The following is a 23,475-nucleotide window of genomic DNA, read 5'->3' as shown; positions in this document are numbered from 1 at the left end:
TGCCACAAACAGTGCCACAAACAGTAAAATTAATTAATAGATTGTATGCAGCAAGATTTTGTGAAGCACTTGTGAAGTGCTGATGTCTGCATGGAGTGTCCAGTGACATGTACACATCATCTAACAGCCTTAATAGATTTGAACACCTCAAAAGCATTAATAAAGGACACATTACAGGAGCCACGTTGATGAAAAGCGGCTTTTAAGGAGCCTTCTTGACCTGGCAATTCTACCGTGCACGCTGTTCTTTTGATGCACCAAAAATATTTTTATGAGCCTAAAGTTGCCTAACTATAGAATGTATCTAGCAACATTGCTTATTTGTGTTGTCATGAGCAAGATGTTAACATGAAACTACTTTGAGATTTGCGCCTGCTGCACTATCAGTTGTATGAACAATAAAACCGTGAATGTAATACTTAATGGCACACTCCCTACAATGCCTCTGCAGCTTAAAGAAGATTATGTACCACAACATTTAATAACTTTTCCTAGGCAGTCCACCTATGACGCAAAAAATGTCATGTCTATCACGGTCAAGGGAAGGGGTGAGTTATAAGTGTTCTGGGAAAATTTTTTTATTGAAAAGTGTGGAATGTGTGTGGTGTTAAAGATCATACCCTCGCAAACATTCTGAAAAAAAAAAGTAAAGAAATCTTTGAATGTGTCTATGAATGCAACTATCTGCCATCGACTGCCTCTTAGTGTTCCCATCATACACTACCATTTTCTCATTCCAGCTGCATTTGTGGCTGTTTCATTGTGCTGATGCTCAAGACAATGGTGCCTGCTAGTATGTTGCATCCATCAATGCTGAGAGCCTTCATGACTGTGTAACCCTCGGGCATGTTGCCCCATCTTGGAGGCTATGCTATAAAACAATGCTACTGACCACTGCCAGATGAGCTGACAGCACTGTCACGAGATTTCTCCATTTTCGTTTCCGCTGAAAGCACTGTTAAGTTGTGATGCTTAACAAAAGTGGGCCATGGTCACTGCATCCAAGAAGGCATAAGAATACTGTATATATGAAAAGTAATGGGGGCATTTAGGAAGTTAAAGAAACAGTCTTTTTTTAATATTAGTAACCGCAGGCTCCCTGTTGTGTGTATGTGAACAATCTTAGGCTCACATGTTTGTTTACATCACTTGATACAAAGTAGTCAAGTTTACTTACTATGTTCAGAAATTGTTACAGAGTTACCGAGAGGAGAGGACAGCCTGTACTTTTTAGTTGGCATGTATTCTTTTATTTGCTTTTTTTTTTGTCATGCCACAAAGACAGCCTTCTGTATGTGTACCAATTTCCAAGTTAGAAGACTGCATTGTGTCTCCATGTCACCTAGTTCCTGCACTTTTCCCTTTTTTTTTTCTAGTGCACTACAGAGCCAGAATTCCAATTCACCAAAATCAGCTCTATGTTAGCTGCAAGCACATGTGCACAAAAAAAAAAAAAGAAAAGGGTCAGTGGTGCAAAGCAGATGAAAAGTGGTAAACATGAGGAGCCAGTTAGTTACAGCGCATGCAACACAAAATAGAGAGAAAGATAGTAAGAATGAAAAGAGCATGGGAGACGTACATCACGAGGCGCAGCGTTACCACACGCAAAGGTACACACACAGAGTTGGGAGCAGCTCATTCAAGCAGTGCTGTGACCTCTGCATTCATGCTATTCCCAGAGGCTACAAGAGACAGGGACAGTGCCAGTCAGAGCCACCACCACTGCTCAAAGTAGTGCACGCAATTGATCAACTTTCGACCACCGTGAAAAACATCTCCAAACCAGTGCTACTGAACTGAACTGCAACAAGTTTAACAGCACACACTGACTGAGAATCTGTGCCATTTGAATACTGTGCAGTTTCAAAAAGCTGGTGCAAAAAAAAAAAAAAACATTATAGTCCAGTAAAAGAAGGCTAGATGCCTCTAGAGAAGTCCATTTGACCTTACTAAGACAAACGACAAACACCTCACCAATAAAAGCCTTGCTACACATAGCCTAGCAGATGTGAAAACCCATAAAAACCTCAATTTACCAAGGTTAAAAAAAAAGACACAGAGCTTCTAAGAGACTTCTCATATATATTTAAATAGAATACAAGAGCAATAGTACACCTACTAAGGCAAGTAATCTGAACTGCTGAATTGCACATAACCTGAACCTGATCAAAATTATCTCAAACAGCTTGCAATATTAATAGGTTCACAAGCTCACACAATAGGCTAAGGCTGCAAATAAATGCTCATATTGCAGACAACAGGCAGCAGTTAGATAAAATCCAAAGAAGATAAACATTTATTTTTAGTTCAGCACGCTAAAGCTAACTTGGCTACATCAGTACAATTATTGAGCAAGAAATGTGGCAATGAATACATGGCAATGAAAGGAATAGGCAACACTAGGCAACAGGAAGAAACATAGCTGCGTGGCACTAGAGTCTGCAGTGCTCTTCACAGCAATTACTGTGGGTGGGTGCTTATAATCTCCGGTGCACACAAATGTATCTAATGCCCCACCATTAAACAACCCTCATGGGGACTGCAGTGTCACGGGCAAATTATTATTAACGGACGTGACTGTGCATTCACACTAAGCAGAGAGACACACAGAATGCCACACAGCTGAAATCATTAATGCAAAAGCACAAACTGTTCACAACAGTATTTTCCCATGTATTTATGTAGCTTTTTTGCCAATTTTCATGAACTTACCACTGTTACCCAGCTTTTGCTAGGTGTGAGACGTGTGTGCAGCGTACAGTACCTGGAGTTTCCTATTCATATTTTCTCTTCAGTGTCCCTTTAATGTATACCTTGCCATTAGTATTTTTCAAAAATTTTCTCTTTACTTCAAAACCTTTTCTTTTTTTTATTTTACACTACACAGCTGACCATGAACACAATACCTCATATTTAGAAGTTTGCTACGTAAACCAAACCCATTTTACAATGCTTAGATGTTTTTAGCATGCATAAAACATACAACCAACTCTAGTCAGGACATGTGCATCACTCAAGTTCCTGTGTACAAGGAAAAGGGTAAAGTAAAGGTGCCCGGATACTAACCATCGGAATGACCTGCTTCTTCATCAGTTTCAGCCCATCTCTGCCTTTGATTTAAGAGCCCATCTGTGTCCTCATCCACAATCTTCTGTGGGAAAGTGACGCCGTCTCCCAAGCTTCGATGTATAAGGCAAAAAAGCATTAAGCCTAGGTACCACCGCCAAGTGCACGAAAAAGCATCATCAAATCAGCTCTAACACACATGACATTGTTTAGACATAAGCTAAAACGGTCAAGTGAAATGGGCAAAAAGTTACATTTAGCAAGCAGAAAATCTTCCAGAAAGCACAAAAATTTAATGTGCTTGAGTTACTCTCAGACCGCATAAGCACTGCAGTGCTACAGAAAAATTGCAATGCTCGCCTCACAGTCATTCACACTGCTTTAATAGTAGTCACAGCTGTTTGGATTGACAACTTGTAAAAATGGCAATTTTAGCCTTAGCTTAAAGTTCACAGCATGTGTGCTGTATTGGCCTTCAACACAGTCCTGCAGAAATTTTCCACCGATGACTGCTCAGCCTACTTAAAAATTTAAAAACAAAAACCACACCTCCTAATCACAGCAAAATTATAATGGCAACATCAGCACAAACGAATGATGCACTTAGTTGGAGAAAAACATCTGGAGTTTCGTTAATTCAATATATATGGCACTGTTGTAAAGTCCACAGTTATATTAAATTATGTGCACTTATATGCCACAGAAGTATTACAAGAAAACAAACCGACAATGTGAAATGCCTTCCAACTGCAGTAAAGCGACATCTGACAGCAGTTGGGACAAGCCCAGCAGACGAGTGCAGTTGTGTTTAAACACTACCAATGTTCAAATAAATTACTACATACATAAAACCTCATGAACTTCTGCTTTTGCTGTTACATAGCACTACCAACTAGTTTGTTTCTCTTGCACATACATCGCTGTAAGTGCTGCTTCCTCCCCACATTCAACATTCCAAGGGCCCCTGAAGCACAAATGTGCACTCGTAAAATGCCTGTCAACAAAAGCCAGACATTTCCCCAGTGTGCTTCTAAGAGCTTGTGAGCTCCTGTTACCCTCGAATTCTTAAAATATTGCTAGGTATTCCTTCCTTCTTTGACAACTTCACGAGGCTGCTGAGAATTGTGGTGTTGTCTTGCATCACGTTCTTTAATGACAGCTGAATGACATGGCCGAGTGACTACGCACGGGTAACGACAACCTTCGAGATGTTTCAAGGGCCCTCTGAATTAACTCCGAACAACATCACATCAGGCAGGCAGACACACGTGCTAGAGCGCACAGAATGGAATGTTTGCAAGCAAACTACACACAAACGGGCAGGCATGCTCCCCGCATAGCAGCGACACAGCCACCAACCATTCATCCAAAAGGAGTGTCTTGCTTTCCCTTGTAGACCGAGTTTTTCGCCTGACAGAAGAAGAGGAAACCAGGTAGCATGCAGGCAAGATAAGCACTCCTAAAAGCCATGCACAATCTGTCCAAAAAGCACCCAGTAAAGCATATAACTAATGCCTATGTATTGTCCAGCTAATGACTGATGTCTTCAGTATAAGTGATGCCTACATATCAGTGGCTATCACTGCAGCTGGCCACATTGATGGCGAATGGCAAACAGAGTGAATAAATTAAGGGCAAGTTAAGCAAAAAAAAAAATGCGACACACACGCAACACCTAAGGGTGTCACATTTTTGTTTCTTTCGTCTTCCTAGCGCTGTCCACCATGATGGAAAAATAAAAACAGCCCAAAAACAAGCAATAATTCATCCCAGTGTTCATAAAAAATTATTAATCTCCACTATTCTGCCTCCAATTGGCCACTATGCACAGCTGTTCTCAGAAGCTTTTGAAACAAAAAAGCCCCAAAAAAAGTAAATGCTAAATTGCACTGTTGGCCTGGAGTATGCTAAGGTACAACAGCACTATGTGTGCAATATGGGAACTTTTGATGGCAGTACTGAGAATCTATAGTTTCCTTTAGGAGGTATGTTTATCCACGGTCTGAGCCTAACATACTACTACCACTTTCCAAAAGCAAGCTTGCAACCTCTCATGAATTATTTCAAAAGTGCAATTAAGTGTGAATCTCATAACTGGGGTTGTGCTGCCATCACCAAATTTTTAAGCAGTTTCTTCAAGATGTAAATACACTTTGTGCCTTTTGCTTTGCTGCCTATGGCTCACATCTAAGACGTTTTTGAAGAAATATGATACCCCCCCCCCTGCTCAACAAAAACTAATCTAAAACTTCATAAGAGGAGCCATACTTAAAAGATTTTATGAGTACACTAAAGAATTTACTGCTAAACTACAAAGCAGACCAGCAAATCAACACATTTTGTAGAACAACCATGTCTACATTTTTGTAAATGATGGAAGAAACTTATGTGTAGCTTAATGTTCGTTTGCAAAGAAGAACGTCCAAAAGAATTATAGGTTCCGTTTCTAACTTGTAGGCTACAGCAACACTGCAAAGCTAGATAAGACAAAATGCAGCCAGTACAGAAAGCAGGGCATGCTTGCCAAAGCAAAACTTGGAAGAACTAAAATAAATGCCACGACAACTGCTTGCATAGCCACAGCAGCTCTAGCTCATGAGCAAAAAGCGACTTAAAAACGCTGACATAAGCACAGGCAATAAAGGCAGAATACTGCACATACTTCCAATCTCTCAATATCGCATGTGTCAACCATCAAGCAAGTCAGCACACTTAACTCTGAGCAAGACAGAAAATAAAATAAAAAAAAGCACTAGCATATGCACAAAGCAAGGAATAGTGCAAGTATTGTAGGACAGGCCATAACGTTGAGAAAAACAGGCCTTTTAATTACTGTCCTTTGAAATAGCAACAACACTGTTCCACCAAAAAGCCTCCATCCAGCCATCAATTGGCAGGGATGACGGAAGGCGATAGAAATACAAAAAGACTACAAAGAGGTTAGCCAGATCAAGTCTGACTGGCCCCTCGAAAGGTAATAAATTTGCACATGATGCACAGATTACATCCATTTCAGCTTAACACTTAAGCTGATGCTTATAGTGGCCAGTGCCTTGTGGAATATTCACACTCAGCGATTTGTCAACCCTGATCTGTGATAAGGCACTTATGTTGCTTGATAGTGAACGCTTGCATGATATTGCTACAAAATTGGAATGGTTTAGATGACTTGCAAGGCAGAACAGCTCAGAATCTCCGACAATTCTTCAATCACAAGGCAAGCAAAAGAAAACAGGCTACATTAAACGTGGCGCAACGTCAAGCATGAAGCAAGCAAGGCTTAATTATAGACAAAGTGCTTTTGGGACATTCTTTCAAAATAATTTTGTGAACAAAGGTTAAGCGTTCCTCTTAGTCCAGAACAGAACTACTCGATAAAAAAAAAATAAGCTGGGAAGAGCAAACTGGAAAAAGAAGACCTGCCTGCTTACTGTGAAAGCTCTGCACACTGACATCTGTGCTAACTTTCCGATACACTGCTGTTAGTGCTGCAACAGGCGAACAACATATGCTAGCCTCCTTCCACAAGTATCTGGGCTGCAATCTCAATGAATGACTGAAGGTCTCGTACAGTCGTGTGGAAATAGGCACATCCAGGTCACCTGACAGTGCAATAAGCAATTAGTGGTTCACTCTTAGCCGAACAGACTACCACCAAATTCCCCAGTTATCATTTAGTTGATGTTTAAAAGTAGATGCAAAACTTTTACACTATTTACTGTCACAATACATGTTATGGCAGCGCACCAAGTGGCTCAGTGGTGGTGAAAGTGCACATAGCGCAAACCGCCAATGCAATAAAAGCTTAATAGCTTGTCGATGATAATGATTTAAAATAACTTTTCATTTCCAGATCAAGCTTTCTGTCAACACTGCTGTATTATGAAATAAAGACCGGATGGCAAAGTGTGACAGGTTTCACAAATATCACTCCTACAACCTAGTGGAGAAATAACAGAGAGGAGATATGCCTGTGTGTATGCCAGCTACTCAATAATGATCCCTCAACCGCAAGTTCCAACCTTCACCCACTACAGCCAGCGCAAATACATTTACAAATCTGTTCCCAGTTTGTTCCTCCTCAGCTTAAATAATCAGCTCGTTGCACAATTTAAATAAACAAGAATGATGATAAATAATAATCATAATAATAAAAGGAACTGTGGTTGCTTGCCATTATGCTCACGTTGCAAGCCTCGTGCCTCGGCAAAATCTACCAGGCATTACTAGTAAATGTCCATCCCCCTACTTGGGGGGGGTTAGCAGGACACAAGGCAAGACTACGTCAGGCAACGAGAAACATGTGGCTAACCTTGCCTGCTCCGTGCTCCCCATGGAGTTGTACGAACTGGCCAGTTGGGTGCGTGTTGGATAAGTCACCCCATCACCCAGGCTGTCATGCACAGAGAAGAGATTGCAACAAGGGGCAAATGTATCCTTGCAATGAGACCTGGTCGTAAAAGACTACTCCCACCCGGACCGCCTCCCCGCCGCTCTTCAAAAGCAAAGTGCAGCTGCAGATGGACAGACAGTGTATGTAGTTTCATGCAGGCGCACTTTTTGGGGTTCGCACGGCTGCAGCCAAAAGAGAGTGCATACAGTGTCCCTATTCATGAAGTTCAACCAATAGCTGCCTCTTCGTGGCAAGGCCACACTAAATACTAATGAATGTCAACACCATAGAAAGAAGACTAGAAGTGACACTGCTAACAGACTAATAATAAAAATTCCATGCACACATGTATAGTACGTCAGCTTAAATTGAGCTGAATAGGTATCTGAGCCACCATTTTACACAGACATGTACCAAGTCCGTGCTTCTGCTTTCGGTACGCATAAGCAAGAACGTAGCTTCTCTATACTGGCTGGTTACTGTGCACTAATTGCTCTTTAAACAAATTTCCGCAAAGCTCAGAAAGGATTTGTTGTAACACTGCACTTCACTCACAAGTTCTTGCCAGATGAAATTGAGCAACGTTAATGCGCAGGTTTTCTACACTGGTCCACTGCTCTGACTACATGTTTATAAAATACAGTGCAAGGTACACAATAGTTATTAACTGACATCACAAATAGGGATCTTCCATAGAATACAGAAGAGGACACATGTATACAAAACAAGCAAGACAGAAGCCAGAAGCTCTGCCACAATGGCTGAAGCACGGACACATAAGCACAGTCCCCGCATTCCCATCTGATTCTACTCGATATCACAAACATTACATGCTGCCGTTCCTGCAGGACTGTGTTTGTTGCCAGAACATCCTAGCTGGATAAGAAAGCTTTATCAAATTTTCTTCTGACAGTGACTGCCAGCAACTCTGATCTCACGTGAATGAACTACATATTTAAACAATACAAAATATAAAGCTACCTAAAAGTGTAGTCATGCAGTACTTCAATGAAATTAGAAGCCTCCGTGTTTTCCCAAACCTCATGTCAAAAGTACACAAGACTGGATGGCCAACTAAGAGTCTTAAAGGCTTACCGACAAACATAAAAAGATATTAAATTAAAGAAAGTTTACATTGCATCACAGTAGTTTACACCGACACTAGAGTACCTCATACTGCAACAAGATGTGGCCTTTGGCTTTGTATTAATTATCTAGAGCAGTACACAGAGAAACCAAGAGTAATCGCATCACATACCAGCCAACAAACACACGCATATATATATATATATATATATATATATATATATATATATATATGTATATATATAAAGTGACAGCAACATTTCAGTCACTCTGTATACACAAGAAACTTCCAGAGCAAACTAATCTCAGGAGCATCAATCCTGTCACTTTTCAGTAAAACGGACATTAACTCTGAAGCAAAAAAAAAAATGGGTAAATGCATGCAAAAAATAATTTCCACTATAAATAAGCAATTTAACTTGAAACATTTCTTCAGTGTCTGCGCTAATCATAAGCATGCTACCGGGTTTCTGAAAAACAATGGCAGCAAGATACTGAGCAGGAAGGCACCTCGTGAAAACTGGTAGAAGCCAGAGACGACGGTTGTCACCAAATACCTCGGCCACATTGGCCTGGTGGCCAAGACTGAAGCCGTGCTTGTCTGGCCCAGTGCGAAATATTGGTGGCCGGAATGCCTCTGCAATTCAAACAAAGCGAAATTCATAAAAATTACATTTCAAATTCATACACATTTATAAAATGCGGGATGAAGTTTTATTAAAATTTATCAGTAGTCCAATACAGTAGTACTCTTGCATTAGGATTTAAAATAAGCATATTTTGTTTCACACAGTCACATGCTTGTAGTCCTTGTCACTGACATGTGCACAAGTGACACAAAAAAACAATAGAGACCTGCTTTTGTACATTTGTTGCATAAGAAGGTCACTGCACAATGACATGAAAGACATGGATGGCAAATGTACCTAGAAAATTATAAAAGATACTGCGTGAACTGTAATGAAAACAAAAATAAGAGAGAGAGTGAGTTGGCAAGAAATTGTAGTGTTTGCTCCCTTTGATGACTTTCGAAATTAACACTTGCTGCATTGTTTCATAAGTTCAGCATGATAGGTTCGAAAAGTAACGGCCTGTATCTGAGCGGCAAAAGGCGTTTTTGTTTTCTCTATATTTTTGTACCTTGTTATTTTCTTTTTTCTACGCATTGACAAGTGTGGATGTGATGATAGTAGCGAACTAGAAGTTAACCCTTTGACACAATATGTACACAATTGTGTACACCACTTGTTTTTGTTAGCTGAATCAACTAGTGCCTAAGAAATAGCCAGATACATTGAGCTCTGAATGAACTGAACCTCCTGCATAATAAATTTGCCTTCATTTAAGTTTATTTTGCAGTGTACTGTTGCATACGACTACTTTGCCGAAGGCACTGCCACGTTCGACAAGCCGTTTCCCGCGAGCCACATCAAAAGTATAACTTTTTTTTGCTCAAGATTGACATAACTGAAAACAAATTTGCACTATAATTCTCGCCTGAGATTTGATTCTATTTATGCAAAAACAAGGCATGAATGACTTCAGAATAAATAGATATTTAACTACAATATAAGTGGAAATAATTACTGTAACACACAAATTAACGCATTATGACATTATTTTTGTTGCAAGATAATATTGAGTGCCTTGAAATAACATTGTATCGATTTGATGCATTAACAGACAGTTCCTCACAGGTGGCTTCTGAAAGGGTTAAAGGGGCCCTCTAACACTGAAGTACGGACAAACTAGAGCAGCAAGAACGGCAGCGATAGCGGCACGCTGTACAAAGTTATTTATTTATTTATTTATTTTCAAATACTGCAGCCCTATGCAGGGCTATTGCAGGAGTGGCATACATTTTCATACACAAATACATTGTTAACAAGGTTGAAAAAACAAAAACCAAACGATTTATCATAACAGTGCGTCTACAAAATCCGACAACGACAATTCACGAGTACAACCAGGTAATTCATTCCATCTTTCAATAACTCTAGGAAAATAACTATTCTTAAAAATGTTCGTGTGCGTAAAGAAAGGCTTTAGGTTGAGGCTGTGGTAACGTCTAGTTGAAAGAGTATTAGCATAGCAGATGTAATCGTCGGAAGATAGTCGACAAGATGAGTGATGAAATGAGTGCAATAGCTTCAAGGAATCGGTATCCCGTCTCGTGCATAGGAGAGGGAGTTTCAAGGAATTCATTGCTGATGAAGGTGACAAATTACGATCATAGCGATTGCAAATGAAACGAACTGCCTTCCTTTGTACAGATTCAATTTTGGTGACGTCGCTTGTTTTGTACGGGTTCCAGACACATGAAGCATACTCTAGTATAGGGCGTATAAGCGTTTTATATAACAGTAACTGCATTTCGGAGATTTAGATGACGTACGACGCAGGTAACCTAATTTTTTCAGTGCTTTGGATGTAATGTAGTCAATATGCTGCAACCACTGCAAGTTGTATGATAAGATAACCCCAAGGTATTTGTACTCTTGTGCCCGGGGGATTACTGTGTTGTCGGAAGTGTACACATGCTGCAACGGAAAGTGACTGTTTGTGAATGATACTACTACCGTTTTTTGAAAGTTAATGCGCATCTGCCAATGCCTGCACCATGTGCAAAAGCTCGTGAAAGAATCCTGAAGTAAGGTATGATCATTAGGAGAAGAAATTACTCGATATAGGACGCAGTCGTCGGCATAAAGACGGACCTTTGACTTCATATTGCTAGGAAGGTCATTTATAAATATTAAAAATAATAAAAGTCCTAGAACGGAGCCCTGTGGAACACCAGAAGTCACATTGGCAGTTGAGGACGAAGTGGAGTTAAATGACACATACTGAGATCGACATTTAAGAAAGCTAGCTATCCAGTTGGTTAATCGAGGGTTGTTTAAAATAGCGTCAATTTTACTTAGCAGTTTATTGTGTATAACGGTGTATTCAATTTAGAAAATTCAAAATACAAGAAAAAAAAATGCCTACCCTCAACTCAATTTTTCGCGGGGTCACGTGACCACATTTCACTCTCTGCTGTGACGTCGGATGGAGCTCCAATCAAATGGGTTGAAAGCTCTTACGTAGGGGAAGCTCGCACACCATTGTTGCCTGTTCAGTCGAATGTATTGATGACGCTGTTGCTACAGCAACAAGCAGTGTGGTGCCTGACCTCGCCGTTTTGTTTACGCGGTCGAACAGCTGGGTGAGGCTGGTAGAAATGAGCTTCCCAGACTTGACTGAATCCGCCTCTTTCATTTTCCTGTGCTGCCCTCTGCTGTTTTGGTAGGGTTTTGGTAGGGGCCGGGACAACCGGTATTGCCAGAAGCAAAGCCTCCGAGATGATGAGACGTTTCGCGACTTTTCCGCTAGGGGAGAGCGCATGCACGGGGGCGCCGTGAAAAAGGTGATAAAAAAAGGCGCTTTTGTTTCGAAGCGAGGCTTTACACGTCGTTCCTTGCAACGACACTCCAAGGCAGCAATCAAACTCCTCGGACTCGCATTCGACACCAGCGAGAGGTGTTGACGACAACCGTACGGCATCGCCGTTGCTGCCTGGAAGCCGACCCACGGACGGTGATGCAGCTGGCTGGATACAGAGGCGAGATTGAAGCCGCTTTGTAGTGGTGGCTGTGGTGATCTTCGTTTTTGCAATGGCGTCTGTTTGACGACCAATGAAAACTCGGAAAAGAAAAATTAAGCTCAGTAATAATCCAAATTTTGATGCTACGCCACGATTGCTTCTAACGTTACATTCGTCCTCTGATAGGCTGCACCAATCTTCGTCATTTCCGCCCACATAGTACTGGCGAGCGTCACTATGCGCCGATGCGGTCGGCAGCGATGTGGTGACTTTATTGCATTATTAAAATACTAAATAATTTGATATCGGTGCTTAGACCTATGATAAAATTATCCCCAGTCATCAGTCTACACAAAACACAAACAAAAAATAGGTGCTTCAAAAGTGTTGGAGGGCCCCTTTAAGGGCAAATACATCGCCAACTAAAGATGTGAGACCTAATGCAGACTCCAGAGTACAGGACACCAAAAAAAAACCCCACTTCAACCAGTGCAGACCACTTATAACGTAACCGCATATAGTGCAGGACCGGTTATAATGCGGTCTTTTTTTACTCCCGTTTACCCTCCCATAGAACCGCATGTATACGCATACCGCTTATTGTGCAGTCCCCCAAGATGAAATACCGTTTATAATGCGGTTGCGGGAAAATATTTCCGACAAACGCGGTAGCGAGTGCGGTTCTCAAAGGAGGTACGCCGCTGGGGAGGGAGCGACGAGGTCATTACAAAGGGCGAGGGCACGCACAGTGAACGAACGAGGGGCGGAGGGAGGAAAAAGACCGCGGCAGCGCTGTGCGGGCTCGCCGAGTGGGGAAGGATGGTGGTTGCCTAGGCGACGGAGTAGCCTTTGCACCGGCGGCGGCAAGGCTCCGCGGCCGCTTGCCGGCAGCGCGTTCCGCGTGGAACGTACGATCGCGTCCTCATCAAGCGCGCATTAAAGCAAGTTTCCTGTCGGGAAAAGCGTCGTCGTTATCACACTTGCTACAGATATCGCGTTTGCTACCTCGTCCGCAAATTGAAAAGTTTTGCGGCTTCATGACGCGGGCTTTCACCTTTTCTGCCAGTGCGCGGACTTAAACGAGCTTGGCGGGCTTTTGTCGCCGTTGATCTCCCGGCCGCGAACACAAACTTCGTATCACGCGCACTGTTCTTGGGTTAGTGCTCGAGTGCGATCTTTTCGACCTCCGATCTTCTTCTTGTCTTGGACAAACTTCCCGCGATAACATGCTGAACCGCAGGCTAGGCCTAATCAGCGTTGGTTGCTTTTCGGTAGCGGTCGCGGGCGATAAAAGTTGCAGTTTGGTGCGGAATCAACGAAACTTTTTGCGATGGCTGCACTTGAAGGGAAGGGAATCATATCGTTAATGAAAACGAGGGCATGGTTGGCACATGCAACTCTCGAATGGTGGTTCCGGATTCGATTGCAATGTCTTGGACATCGCGTGCGCGCCCGTGAAATCGAACGATCGGTACCGCTCAGCACGTGAAATTTCGGTCGCGATTCGACATGGTTTCTGTGTAATGCGCATACCTCGAGGTAGTCGGCAAATTTCCGCGATGGCACTTTGTTTTGTTTGCTTTTTTCCCCCGTGTTCATTTCGTTTGCAATGCGGGTCTTTGGCGGTTAATTTTTGAACATTCGGAGATTTAAGTGGTTGTAAGCGCCCCAAATCGCATATGTCGATTATCGGACACGCGAGGCTACATGCTCAACACGTTTTGCACAAGTGCAGCCTTTGAAGAAGGTTGTTTTGGTTATAGTGCGGTACCGCTTATAGTGCGGATGTTCGCGACTCCGGTGACTTACGTTATAAGCGGTCTATACTTAATACATACATATATGTTATGTACATATACATATATATACATATATATATATATATATATATGTACATATATATATGTACATATATATATGTTACATACATATATCGACACGTCTAAATATGCAGAAATGTCAAATGACACAATTTTTCATAGCAACCTGAACTCTTTCAAAACCATCAGTACTGGTTTCCCATGAAACAGAACCATTACAAAACCTTCACATATGCTTGCAATCAATAAACGTTGAAGCCATTTCACAGCAAATCAATACATTATTTGATACAATCTCAAATGGTAAGCCCACCTGTAACTACCTTAAATGCTCTATTATATATATAAAAATATGAAGAAATCTACAAATGCACAAAGCACCTTTGGACGAAGAAAAAAAAGAAAGCAAGATACTGATTTAACCCTTCACTTATTTTCAATGCAAGAAAGGCCAACTCACCGAGTGTAGAGCGGTTCACCATGACGAGGAAGCAGTGATAGCCAAACAGTGAGACCAAGCTGATGGCAAACATGAAAGCAACGAAAAACAAAAACAAAATGTGGAAACGTCCCCAGCCTTCAAGGTCATTCTGAAAGAGATACAGAAAGTGCAGAAGACATTTAGAAAAGCATTGGCCCAAAAATATAGAAAAATATGACGTCACACAACCTCCTTAAACTGGTCTATTGACTGGCATGCCGTGAAGTACAATTAGCAACGGAAATAAGGCATACAGAGCTTGAAGCAATGTGACTTGCAATAAAAGCTTGTACTGGTTCAATGATTGAGTGATAGACTTGCATGTTTATTGTATATTTGCTGTTGCACTGATTAATGAAGTTGTAAACCGCTTATGCATCACACTTGAAGCATAGACCAACAAATAAGCTATAAAATTGTTTTCGATATTTTAGAGGGAAAAACAGCAAATCAAATGGTTTTTCTCATAAGGAGACTGCACAGAAGCAGCCTCCTGGTGTGAAAGAACAATCAGGCATGAAGAGTGCTACAGTGAAAACGGCTTCTCTCCGTTATCCCTCTAACTTTGCTATGTCAGACACCAGAAGACAAAGGACACGATCCTCATATGCAACTACGATGGTACCAGTTCTAAGCAGTTTTAAATTAGACACTCCCCTCCCTTTGACTTCTATTTCCAATGAAGCTTTTCATTTAAATTTATTGAATACAAATTAGTAACACAATAGTAAAAATATCTACAATTCATTTACTTCCAGGTTAACAAATTTTACAAATATATAGACGTAACTAAGCAACAATGTTCACCTTTCTCATGTCCAGGAAAGGCTGGGTTCATCAGTCAGTTTCTCGTGTATAATGAGCTTACATCGTCAAAGATGCTTTTAATTCTCTTACAATTTTTAGTTTTCTTGTATGCAACGCACAGTGATTTTAAGGATAACTTTTGTAGCTGACTGGTTGAAATGTTGTTAGTAAATGCTTAAAGCACCGTCTACACTGACGTGAGAGAATTCTGCAGTACAAAATTTTGATATCCATGGTCAAAATTGCAGTTGGATACCAATCTTCTTAACTGACTAGTAAGTAAATGGTGGCGGTAAAATATCACATATAGGTACAGTGCACAAAGTGAAACGTTTGCTAGCAAACAAAAAGGGCAAACTAACGCACCGTCCAGAACTTTATGAAGAACTGCAGTGTCGTAGCAGCCACGAAAAGGCAGTAGATTAAGGAGTAGGCCAAGAAGAGAATGAAGTACTTGTAGTTTGTGAAAGACACACAGTTGTTCACCCAAGGGCAATGATGGTCCATTTTCAGTATACACCTGGCAAGGAGACACTCCGACACATGAGAGCTTTGTTAATGTACGAGAACAACATAGGTGCATCAACATGCATGATATAAGTTATAAGAATGTGTGAAATATCAATTTGACAAGGATGGACATGGTCAGCCTACCAGGTGCAATTTACCCTGCTTTCTCCCTGACCTATGTTTATGAAGTCATGCCTTGAGTCTCTAGGAAACCGGTCAAATGAAGCCGCAAGTAATTACCCAATGAACAAATCCATTTATTAGCACAAGGGTCCCATAACAGATAATCTCTTGTTGCAGCTACCTCGGTGCAGCACATTAAGGTATGTCACCACCCTCTTGTAAACTTTTTTAAATTTTGGCCTTTAGAATTTTATTTTAAAATGGGCTTATAAAGGATTGTTTTAAATGATGTTCATATGCAGAAAAGAGTGAAAAAAATCAGAATGGGATTTGTTATTGACAAAACATTGCGCAAACTCAGCCTTTACGCAAACAGTCATAACTTGAGAATGGAGCACCGGAATTATAAACTTTTTGGCACAAAGCTAGCCAACTTAACACTCTGTGCGATGAACTAGGATGTTTGCCATTTGATGATTGGGAACCAAGTTATAGTAAAAATACCAACGAAAGCAGAAAAATTGGTTATCTTTTTCTGCAATGCCTGAAATAAAGCATTTTTGCATAAAAACTTACCAATAGTTTTTATTGATTCTAGTTCATTGCACAGGTCAGTAATAAAGGAATGAGTATACAAAGTTTCATTGGAAAAGATTTATTCCTTATAAAGTTACAACCTATAGTGAACTAGAACATATATCCTAGTGGTGCGAACGGAGGAGTCCGGCAATGCAGCGGCTGAAACCGAACGCGTCTCCTTGCCGCAAGGATCGCGGCTGCACTTTTTTCTAGCACTCCGATGCGTTCGCCTATAGTGGACTCACTATATGTTGCTCTTTTTGTTGCCACCCCGCAGTTATTATTATTATTATTTTTTTGACAAGCATCTGGTGCTGACAGCACTGCTCGGCGCCGCCGTTGCAAGAACTGTGAGACGCCGTGAGCTGGTGTATCACTGGTGTCTGAAATATGGTTTCAGTTGTACGCCGCAGTTGTACGTCCTCACCCGAAAGCGGAGAAAGCGCGCATCAAGGCACCTTAATGTGCCCGCTGCCGTGACATCGTGTAGTTGTAAAGGCTTTCCAGATGTTCACTAGCGTATTTCGGCGTGGTTCCTCAAGAAACTGCTTAGAAAATCATCTCGCGTGTGTCCATTTGTGAAGTTGCTGCTATGTAGACATAAGGCGCACAATGCAGAAGAGGAAGACGGATTCTCGCCGTTTCGTTCTGGGATGCAGAAGTGGTTTCCCTGATGCTCCTAAGGTGTCTTTACTCGCTGCCCCCAGAGACAGTGAACTGAGAGAATCACGTTGACTAAAACCACCGCTTTGTTTTCGTTTACGCTAGTTACAGCAATGCTTTCCAAGAAAACGGCTGCGGCTGAGGAAACAAGCGGTTTAAATTTTCTTTCTTCTAATTTGTTGACTTGCAAATAATAAAGACGAAAATTATCACCCCCAGCGTAGTGTCCACATTTCGATCTCACGCACTCGCTGCGTGTGAGTTGCTTAAAATTAGAATGAAATTATTCTCAATCGTGGGTACAATTACATGTATACGTTGTTTCAGCCTCCTGAAACAGCTGAGTACAATATTCCTTAGAAGTTAGTCGAAGCGAACGGCATAACGTTCTCTGTTAAACGGGTTAGACAGTTTTGTTTGGCCATCCGCAGCAGCTCCGCGGACGCAGCCTGCCAGCCATTCCCAATGACAGGCTGCGTCCACATATATGTAATGGGTGCTCAACTAAGACTGTCTATTAATGCACAGCACTGCTACAACGACATGGAACACGGAGAAATGCACACAAGAAACGGGCGCAAGCGCCTACAGCAGAAGAGGCGGTGCGACTAGAACAAGTTGCCCTGGCGCCACCTGGATTTTTCTTCGCCAAGAGGAACGCCTGAACCCTCCTGTTCGCGCCACTAGGAAGTTGGTTCTAGTTTACTATATTACAACTGTTTATGCAACAAAAAAGTGCAAAAAATTAAGTTTTGAGAAAAACGAGTTTAATGTTTTCCAACACTTGTACAAACAGGATGACGTTGCCCTAAACAGTTCAAATTCACCAGGCTCATAGCTAAGGCCCTCTTTAGATGCCATGCGCTCTTTATTGGCTTTTGTTGCTGCCCGTCTTTTCATCCAGTGTTGTTTTGCTTCGCCAGTCGACTGATGCTGGGCTTCCCTTACGCGGTATTGGTACCTATTGTAGCGTGCTACGATAGTGTGGTGGCCAGGTTCGATGCCTGCTTCTCTCAAAATAGCTGCTACGCTTCTATTACCATCATAAAAATGACAAAACTACGAAGCAATAACAGCAGTAGCATGAAGCGCGCGCAAAGTAAACAACAGACACTCCTAGTTTCACGCGTCCCCCTTAGGGATATTTAAAGCAATGTTTGAAAAAACAAAGGCTTACAAAGGTGTCTTTAAGTAAGTTTATACTTAACAAACCAAAACATAACAGAAAAATTACATGATGCTCGCTAACTTATCAGTTTCTGTGACCACACAACACTAGTTTCGGTTTGGCAACTGTTCACCACATGTTCGAAAATTGGCTATAACTTCGGAACTAAATAAGATAGAAACATAATTCTTTTGGCAAATTTTTTTGAATGTTTGGGGATTCTTGGAATCTAAAAATTAAAAAATCTGTTTTTTTGGAAAAAAAATGCATTTTCAAAGGTGGTGACATACCCTTAAATCCTAAAATGTATCTTATAAAACCAATTTTAGGAATGACACGTTTAATTTGTTTACAGAGAATACACAGTGCAACTTTATAAGGTTAAGGGCTTTTCGGATTAATATTAAATGCAACAAGAACCAAAAGAATGAAAATGATGTACGGTGATAAACACTTGCTTCGAAGATTAATGAGTGATGCATGGCATCCACAAAAGGAGTTTCCAGACGATCAATGCACGCACTCCCACTTTTCATGAATGAAATCTGTGTTTGTGTGTGACAACACTTGGCATGTGCTTTTCACAATGCACGTCCGGACCGCAAAAAAATTGAATTTCTTTAAAAGCCTTCATGTTCCACCTGCCAGATGTACAATCCTCACGGATTGAAACGCGACATCCAATTTTTTTTTTTTGTATAACAACTGCTGACCGATTTCTCGAGATAAGCACATCATGTGTCTGAATATGGCTGCTAAAGGTAATGTTGGCTCTAATGTAAGTGTTCTAGGTCAAAATTGCGTCAATATGACATGAACTTAGGATGTTGGAAACAAAATTACGTGCACTAACTAGCCATAAATTTTCGCATTTCAAGCCACGAGTACTGTACATTAAGTTACTATGCAAAGAAAGATAGAAGCCAAGACTAACTGCAGCACACGCAGCGATTAAAGTATGTCAGTGCATATGAAAAGACACTATCAAGAGTATTCATTTGAAACTATAGTGCAACATAGCCAAGTAGGAGATCCCACAAACTACACAGTACTACAAGTTCCTGCTTTAGCCAGAAACTCACCTCCCACATACTGAACAGTGGTGTGCTCTGTCAGGCTTGATGAGGTGGCACTTCTCACAATATCTCACCACTACAATTAAAGAGAAAAAAAAAATAAACGACACTTGATAACAATTCCCAAAAAATGAGCTCCCGAAACAGGTGATACGTACTATTCAGGCAACTGAAATGAAAAAAAAAAAGAAGAAAAAGCTGGGATAATATGCTTATCCAGCCCTTAAATGTAAACATTTCGACAGAAATCTGTCTGACTGGGTGGAATATTTAGGAGGTTAATATGGCTCCAGCCAAGTTTAAGAGAGCCCGACGTTTCGGGACCGATTCGGCCCCTTCCTCAGGGTGTGACTGGTTTGGTCATGGAAGCTTCTCCCCGACTTGTTCCACCGCGGCTCCGGATTTCCCTTTCCCTCACGTTTCGGAGGCCGTGAACGTAAACCGAGGGCATTGTTCCCAGGGACCGGTTCACATTTGCCGGCGTGTTTTGAATGTGCCACAACTCGAGCAAGAGCCTCGTTCCCAGATTCCTTTCCGTTTCCAGAACAGAAGCGCCGTCGAAGTCGATCTTATGGTCGTGCTTTTCACAGTGCTCTGCAAGAGCGCTGCGTTGCATTTCCATCTTCCTGACGTCGTTCTTATGTTGGCGCATTCTTTCTGGGAAGCACTGGCTCTCGCCTATGTAGCTAGCTGGGCATTGTGAACACGGCACCTTGTAAACTACGCCCTGGTGGTGTTCCCTCGGGGGTCGATCCTTTGGCCGCGGTAGCAGGTGGGTGAGCGTCGACGCTGGCTTGTGCATCACCGTGACCCCCTCTTTTCTGAGAATCCCGGCGAGCTCTTCACTAATGCCCTTCATGACAGACAAATCTTGTTTTTTTGTGGTTCCTTCCCGAAATGAAGCCTGTATAGGGTCATTTTGCAAAGCAGTTTCAAGCACCGGCATGGCTCTGAGGTAGAATACCGGGCTCCCACGCAGAGGGCCCAGGTTCGAACCTCATTCCATCCTGGATATTTTTCCTCTTATTCGTTTTTTTTTATCATGCCATTAATTTGAAAGTAGTTTTCACGAAATTATGGCATAAGCTAAAACTGAGTGCCATGCTAGTAAGTGGGATAAATCGTCTGTGTGTGTGTGTATACGAGTAGGCACAAAGGCATGTACAGGAATGCAATTAGAGCAGCATTTGACAAATGTTGACTTTATCACTTATCTGTGGCCTCGTCACACAAGCCCATGGTCATGTTACTTGTTCAGTTGAGCAGAGTATGCTTAGAATGTCTTGCATTTACTCTGTTGACTCGTAAATGCATAAATGTGTGCAATATATCTTCAGGACAAGCATACAAAACAATTTTCACATTAAGCAAAATGGATGTAGCTACCACAGGTGGCAATTTATGACTTACAATGCCTGCAATAAATGTTACTGGAGATGCACAGAAAAAAAATGTTCAATGATAGTGCGCATGTGTGTACTTCGTCATTAATACCCTTATGAGTATACAGAGAAGAAAGATTACCAATACAATGTGTTGTGTCTGTCACAGACTTAAATATACATCGAATGTATTTTTATATGCCCTAATGAAATGCATGCCAGCTCTTTTAGAAGTTTACAGTTTGCTAGGAAACTAGTATACCTGAGTTATTCTCCCAATAACTAATCATGGTGCTAAATTCATTGTTTTCATATACATTATTTCAACTTTTATTTATCATGAGCTTGAAGATTTCTTTTCAGTTACTTTGATGACGTGAAAGGCATACTTGTATACAGCATTTCGTCAAGAGAGTTACACATATGCAATATGGGCTTTACACCAAGTAAACCACATGTTGATGCCAAGGAAAGCTATTGATTTAGTTTCGAAGTGAAAGACAGGAGCTGCTAAAATAAGCTTATTTCTTTTTCACTGCATTCTGTAATATACTTGAATGCACATTCTGTAGAATAAAAGCGTATGAAGTAATTTTGACACTGAGTATAATTAATTATTTTATGAAGCATAAAAGTGCTGCCAAACGAATATCACTTGCAACAGTAAAATAACGAGGCCTTGGTAAATACTCTGCAAAGTTGCTAATCTATATATGGATGCACATACAGACATACACAAAACACAGACAACAATGCATTGAAAGATAAATCGTAACTTTCAAATTAATTTAGAGCAAATTTCAAGTACATGCCTTTCTGTTATAAAACGTTATTGATCATCACAGATGTAATGTTTACAATCCCTGAACTTGTGACACACATCAAGCTTACTACGGAAAGGCTAAAAGTATTAACCATATGCAATAAATACTTCTTGTCCATCTCTGGCTCCAACTTTGTTAACTTAGTTCAGGAATGTTTTTACCACCAATGATTCATAGCAGCAGGTGTGGCAAAAAAAAAAGTAAACAACGTGTCACATTCTACTTTTTTTCTTTGGGTCCTGTATTTAAAATGTGTTTATAAAACTCTTTGTGAATTCCTACACGAACCAGAAAAAGTTTAAAATAATGGCGGCAACAGCAGCGGATCATGACAGGGCTGTGTAGCCTACTTCCATGCTGGCTTAGCGGCTAATGTGTTGTGCTGCTGAGCACAAAGGGAGCGGGTTCGATTCCCGGCCACTGTGGCCTCATACCAATGGAGATGAAGTGCAAAACACCTGTTTCTTTAGATTTGGCCGCGCATTAAAGTACCCCACGTGTCCAGTTTAGTCCAACGTATATACCTTGCTATGGCATGCCTAATAATGATATTGCAATTCAGGCATGTAAATTATGAGAAAATCAAACTTACTCCCATTCATGGTGCGACATGAGACGGGAAGGTTTTTGGCAAGCCTTTCCAGCATTTGCCTTTGATTATCTTCGCTGAGTTCCTTTTCCAGGTGCTCAGCATCTGCTGGTGACAGGTAGAACTGGACAAAAACAATATGCCATTGTCAATGTCATTTTGTAGGAGCGTTACAGTCATATTTTGATCAGAGTAGTGTCTAGAGAAGCTGGCACCATGAGTAAACGCGTCCTTACTTGCTTTGGAATGGTACCTGGCTCTGTGAATATGGTCTGCCAGTACGACCAAGCGAACATGGCAAAACAGGCATGAAATCCAATCAGGTAAAATACTGAAAATGGAAAACAGTGTCGTGAACAGACGGCAATTTTCGTAGCTATAACGCTGCAAGGCATATTTCTGTGGCGAACTGAAATGTGAAAATAAGTAATGGTGTAAAAGCATAGGAAGTACTTACTCTTTTGGATTACGTTCTCAATGGTAACTGAAATAAGGCAAAACAAGCAGGGCATATAACTCTGCACCACAATAAGAGATAATAAACGTTTATTAGAGAGCAAGCTACGTTCTTCGCCCAAGGCGGGCTAACCATTTATCTTTCTTTCGGTTTCCAGGAGACCCACCGCCCATACCGGATGCTACAAACGTACGTGAAATGATTCAACGCGTGCTAGACCTTTTTGCGACACAACTTGGGAAACGCAAGAAATCGCAAGTACAGCGGAAATGCCGAAATATTTCATTCCCGATTCGATCTCAATGAAAAATCCATGACCGCGAAAGCAAACAGACGTCTTATCAGTAAACGAAAAAAGAGTGCCAAGACGTTGAATGCACATTTGTGCGTGGTTATCTCGTAAGCTATGTTCACATAATATATCCAATCTCGACTGATCAAGTAACGGCTAGAGCACTGGCGCTTCCCAGCGCTCAAAGATTAGAAGATGGGAGCGAAAAAAATGGCTTACACAAACACAGTTGGATGACATACGCGTAGTAGGACCAGGCTACTATGGTCGTGATGAACAGCACTGGGCACCATTTGAAAACACGAACACAGACGGAACACACCGTTCCTTGCATTTTGAATAATCCGGGAGGCATCTTAACCCATCCTAAACGGAACCCCCAGCTCTATGATGCCCGCTGCGTGCCTGGCCGAGGCGTACCAAACGCACTGACGTCAAAGAGTAGCAGCCATTTTTTTTCTGCTGTTGATGTCCACCCCTTAAAGCCCCCTGCCGACGAGAGAGAGAGGCTTGAAGAAAAGAAAATACGAGATAACCTAATGTTTCTCGTTAACTGACAGAAGAACAATCTGA

General features: G+C 41.4%; 1 protein-coding gene across 6 annotated transcripts in view; it reads right to left on the bottom strand.

The window, feature by feature from the left end:
• The window catches only part of LOC119383037 (palmitoyltransferase ZDHHC15B), a 31,068-nt gene extending 7,678 nt beyond the window's left edge, over positions 1-23,390 (bottom strand). The window contains exons 1-12 of one of the 6 annotated variants that reach the window (XR_005181600.2): positions 23,122-23,390; positions 22,611-22,637; positions 22,390-22,484; positions 22,157-22,277; positions 19,365-19,434; positions 15,606-15,759; positions 14,412-14,541; positions 9,056-9,182; positions 7,379-7,459; positions 4,426-4,476; positions 3,067-3,179; positions 1,580-1,682 (exon numbers count right to left, since the gene is read on the bottom strand). Coding sequence is in view for 3 of the 6 variants with exons in the window: in XM_037651008.2 (XP_037506936.1) it covers positions 3,067-3,179; positions 4,426-4,476; positions 7,379-7,459; positions 9,056-9,182; positions 14,412-14,541; positions 15,606-15,759; positions 19,365-19,434; positions 22,157-22,277; positions 22,390-22,484; positions 22,611-22,637; positions 23,122-23,257 (1,105 nt within the window). In the remaining 3 variants the exon portion in view is untranslated. The remainder of the gene's footprint in view (positions 1-1,579; positions 1,683-3,066; positions 3,180-4,425; positions 4,477-7,378; positions 7,460-9,055; positions 9,183-14,411; positions 14,542-15,605; positions 15,760-19,364; positions 19,435-22,156; positions 22,278-22,389; positions 22,485-22,610; positions 22,638-23,121) is intronic. The other 5 variants (XR_005181601.2, XM_037651008.2, XR_005181602.2 and 2 more) reach the window with 5 other exon arrangements.
• Positions 23,391-23,475: the final 85 nt, after the last annotated feature.

This window comes from Rhipicephalus sanguineus, chromosome 2 (genome assembly GCF_013339695.2).
Source record: "Rhipicephalus sanguineus isolate Rsan-2018 chromosome 2, BIME_Rsan_1.4, whole genome shotgun sequence".
Taxonomy (NCBI): domain Eukaryota; kingdom Metazoa; phylum Arthropoda; class Arachnida; order Ixodida; family Ixodidae; genus Rhipicephalus; species Rhipicephalus sanguineus.
Note: the sequence above shows the minus strand (reverse complement) of the source record. Positions and strands in the feature narration are given on the sequence as shown.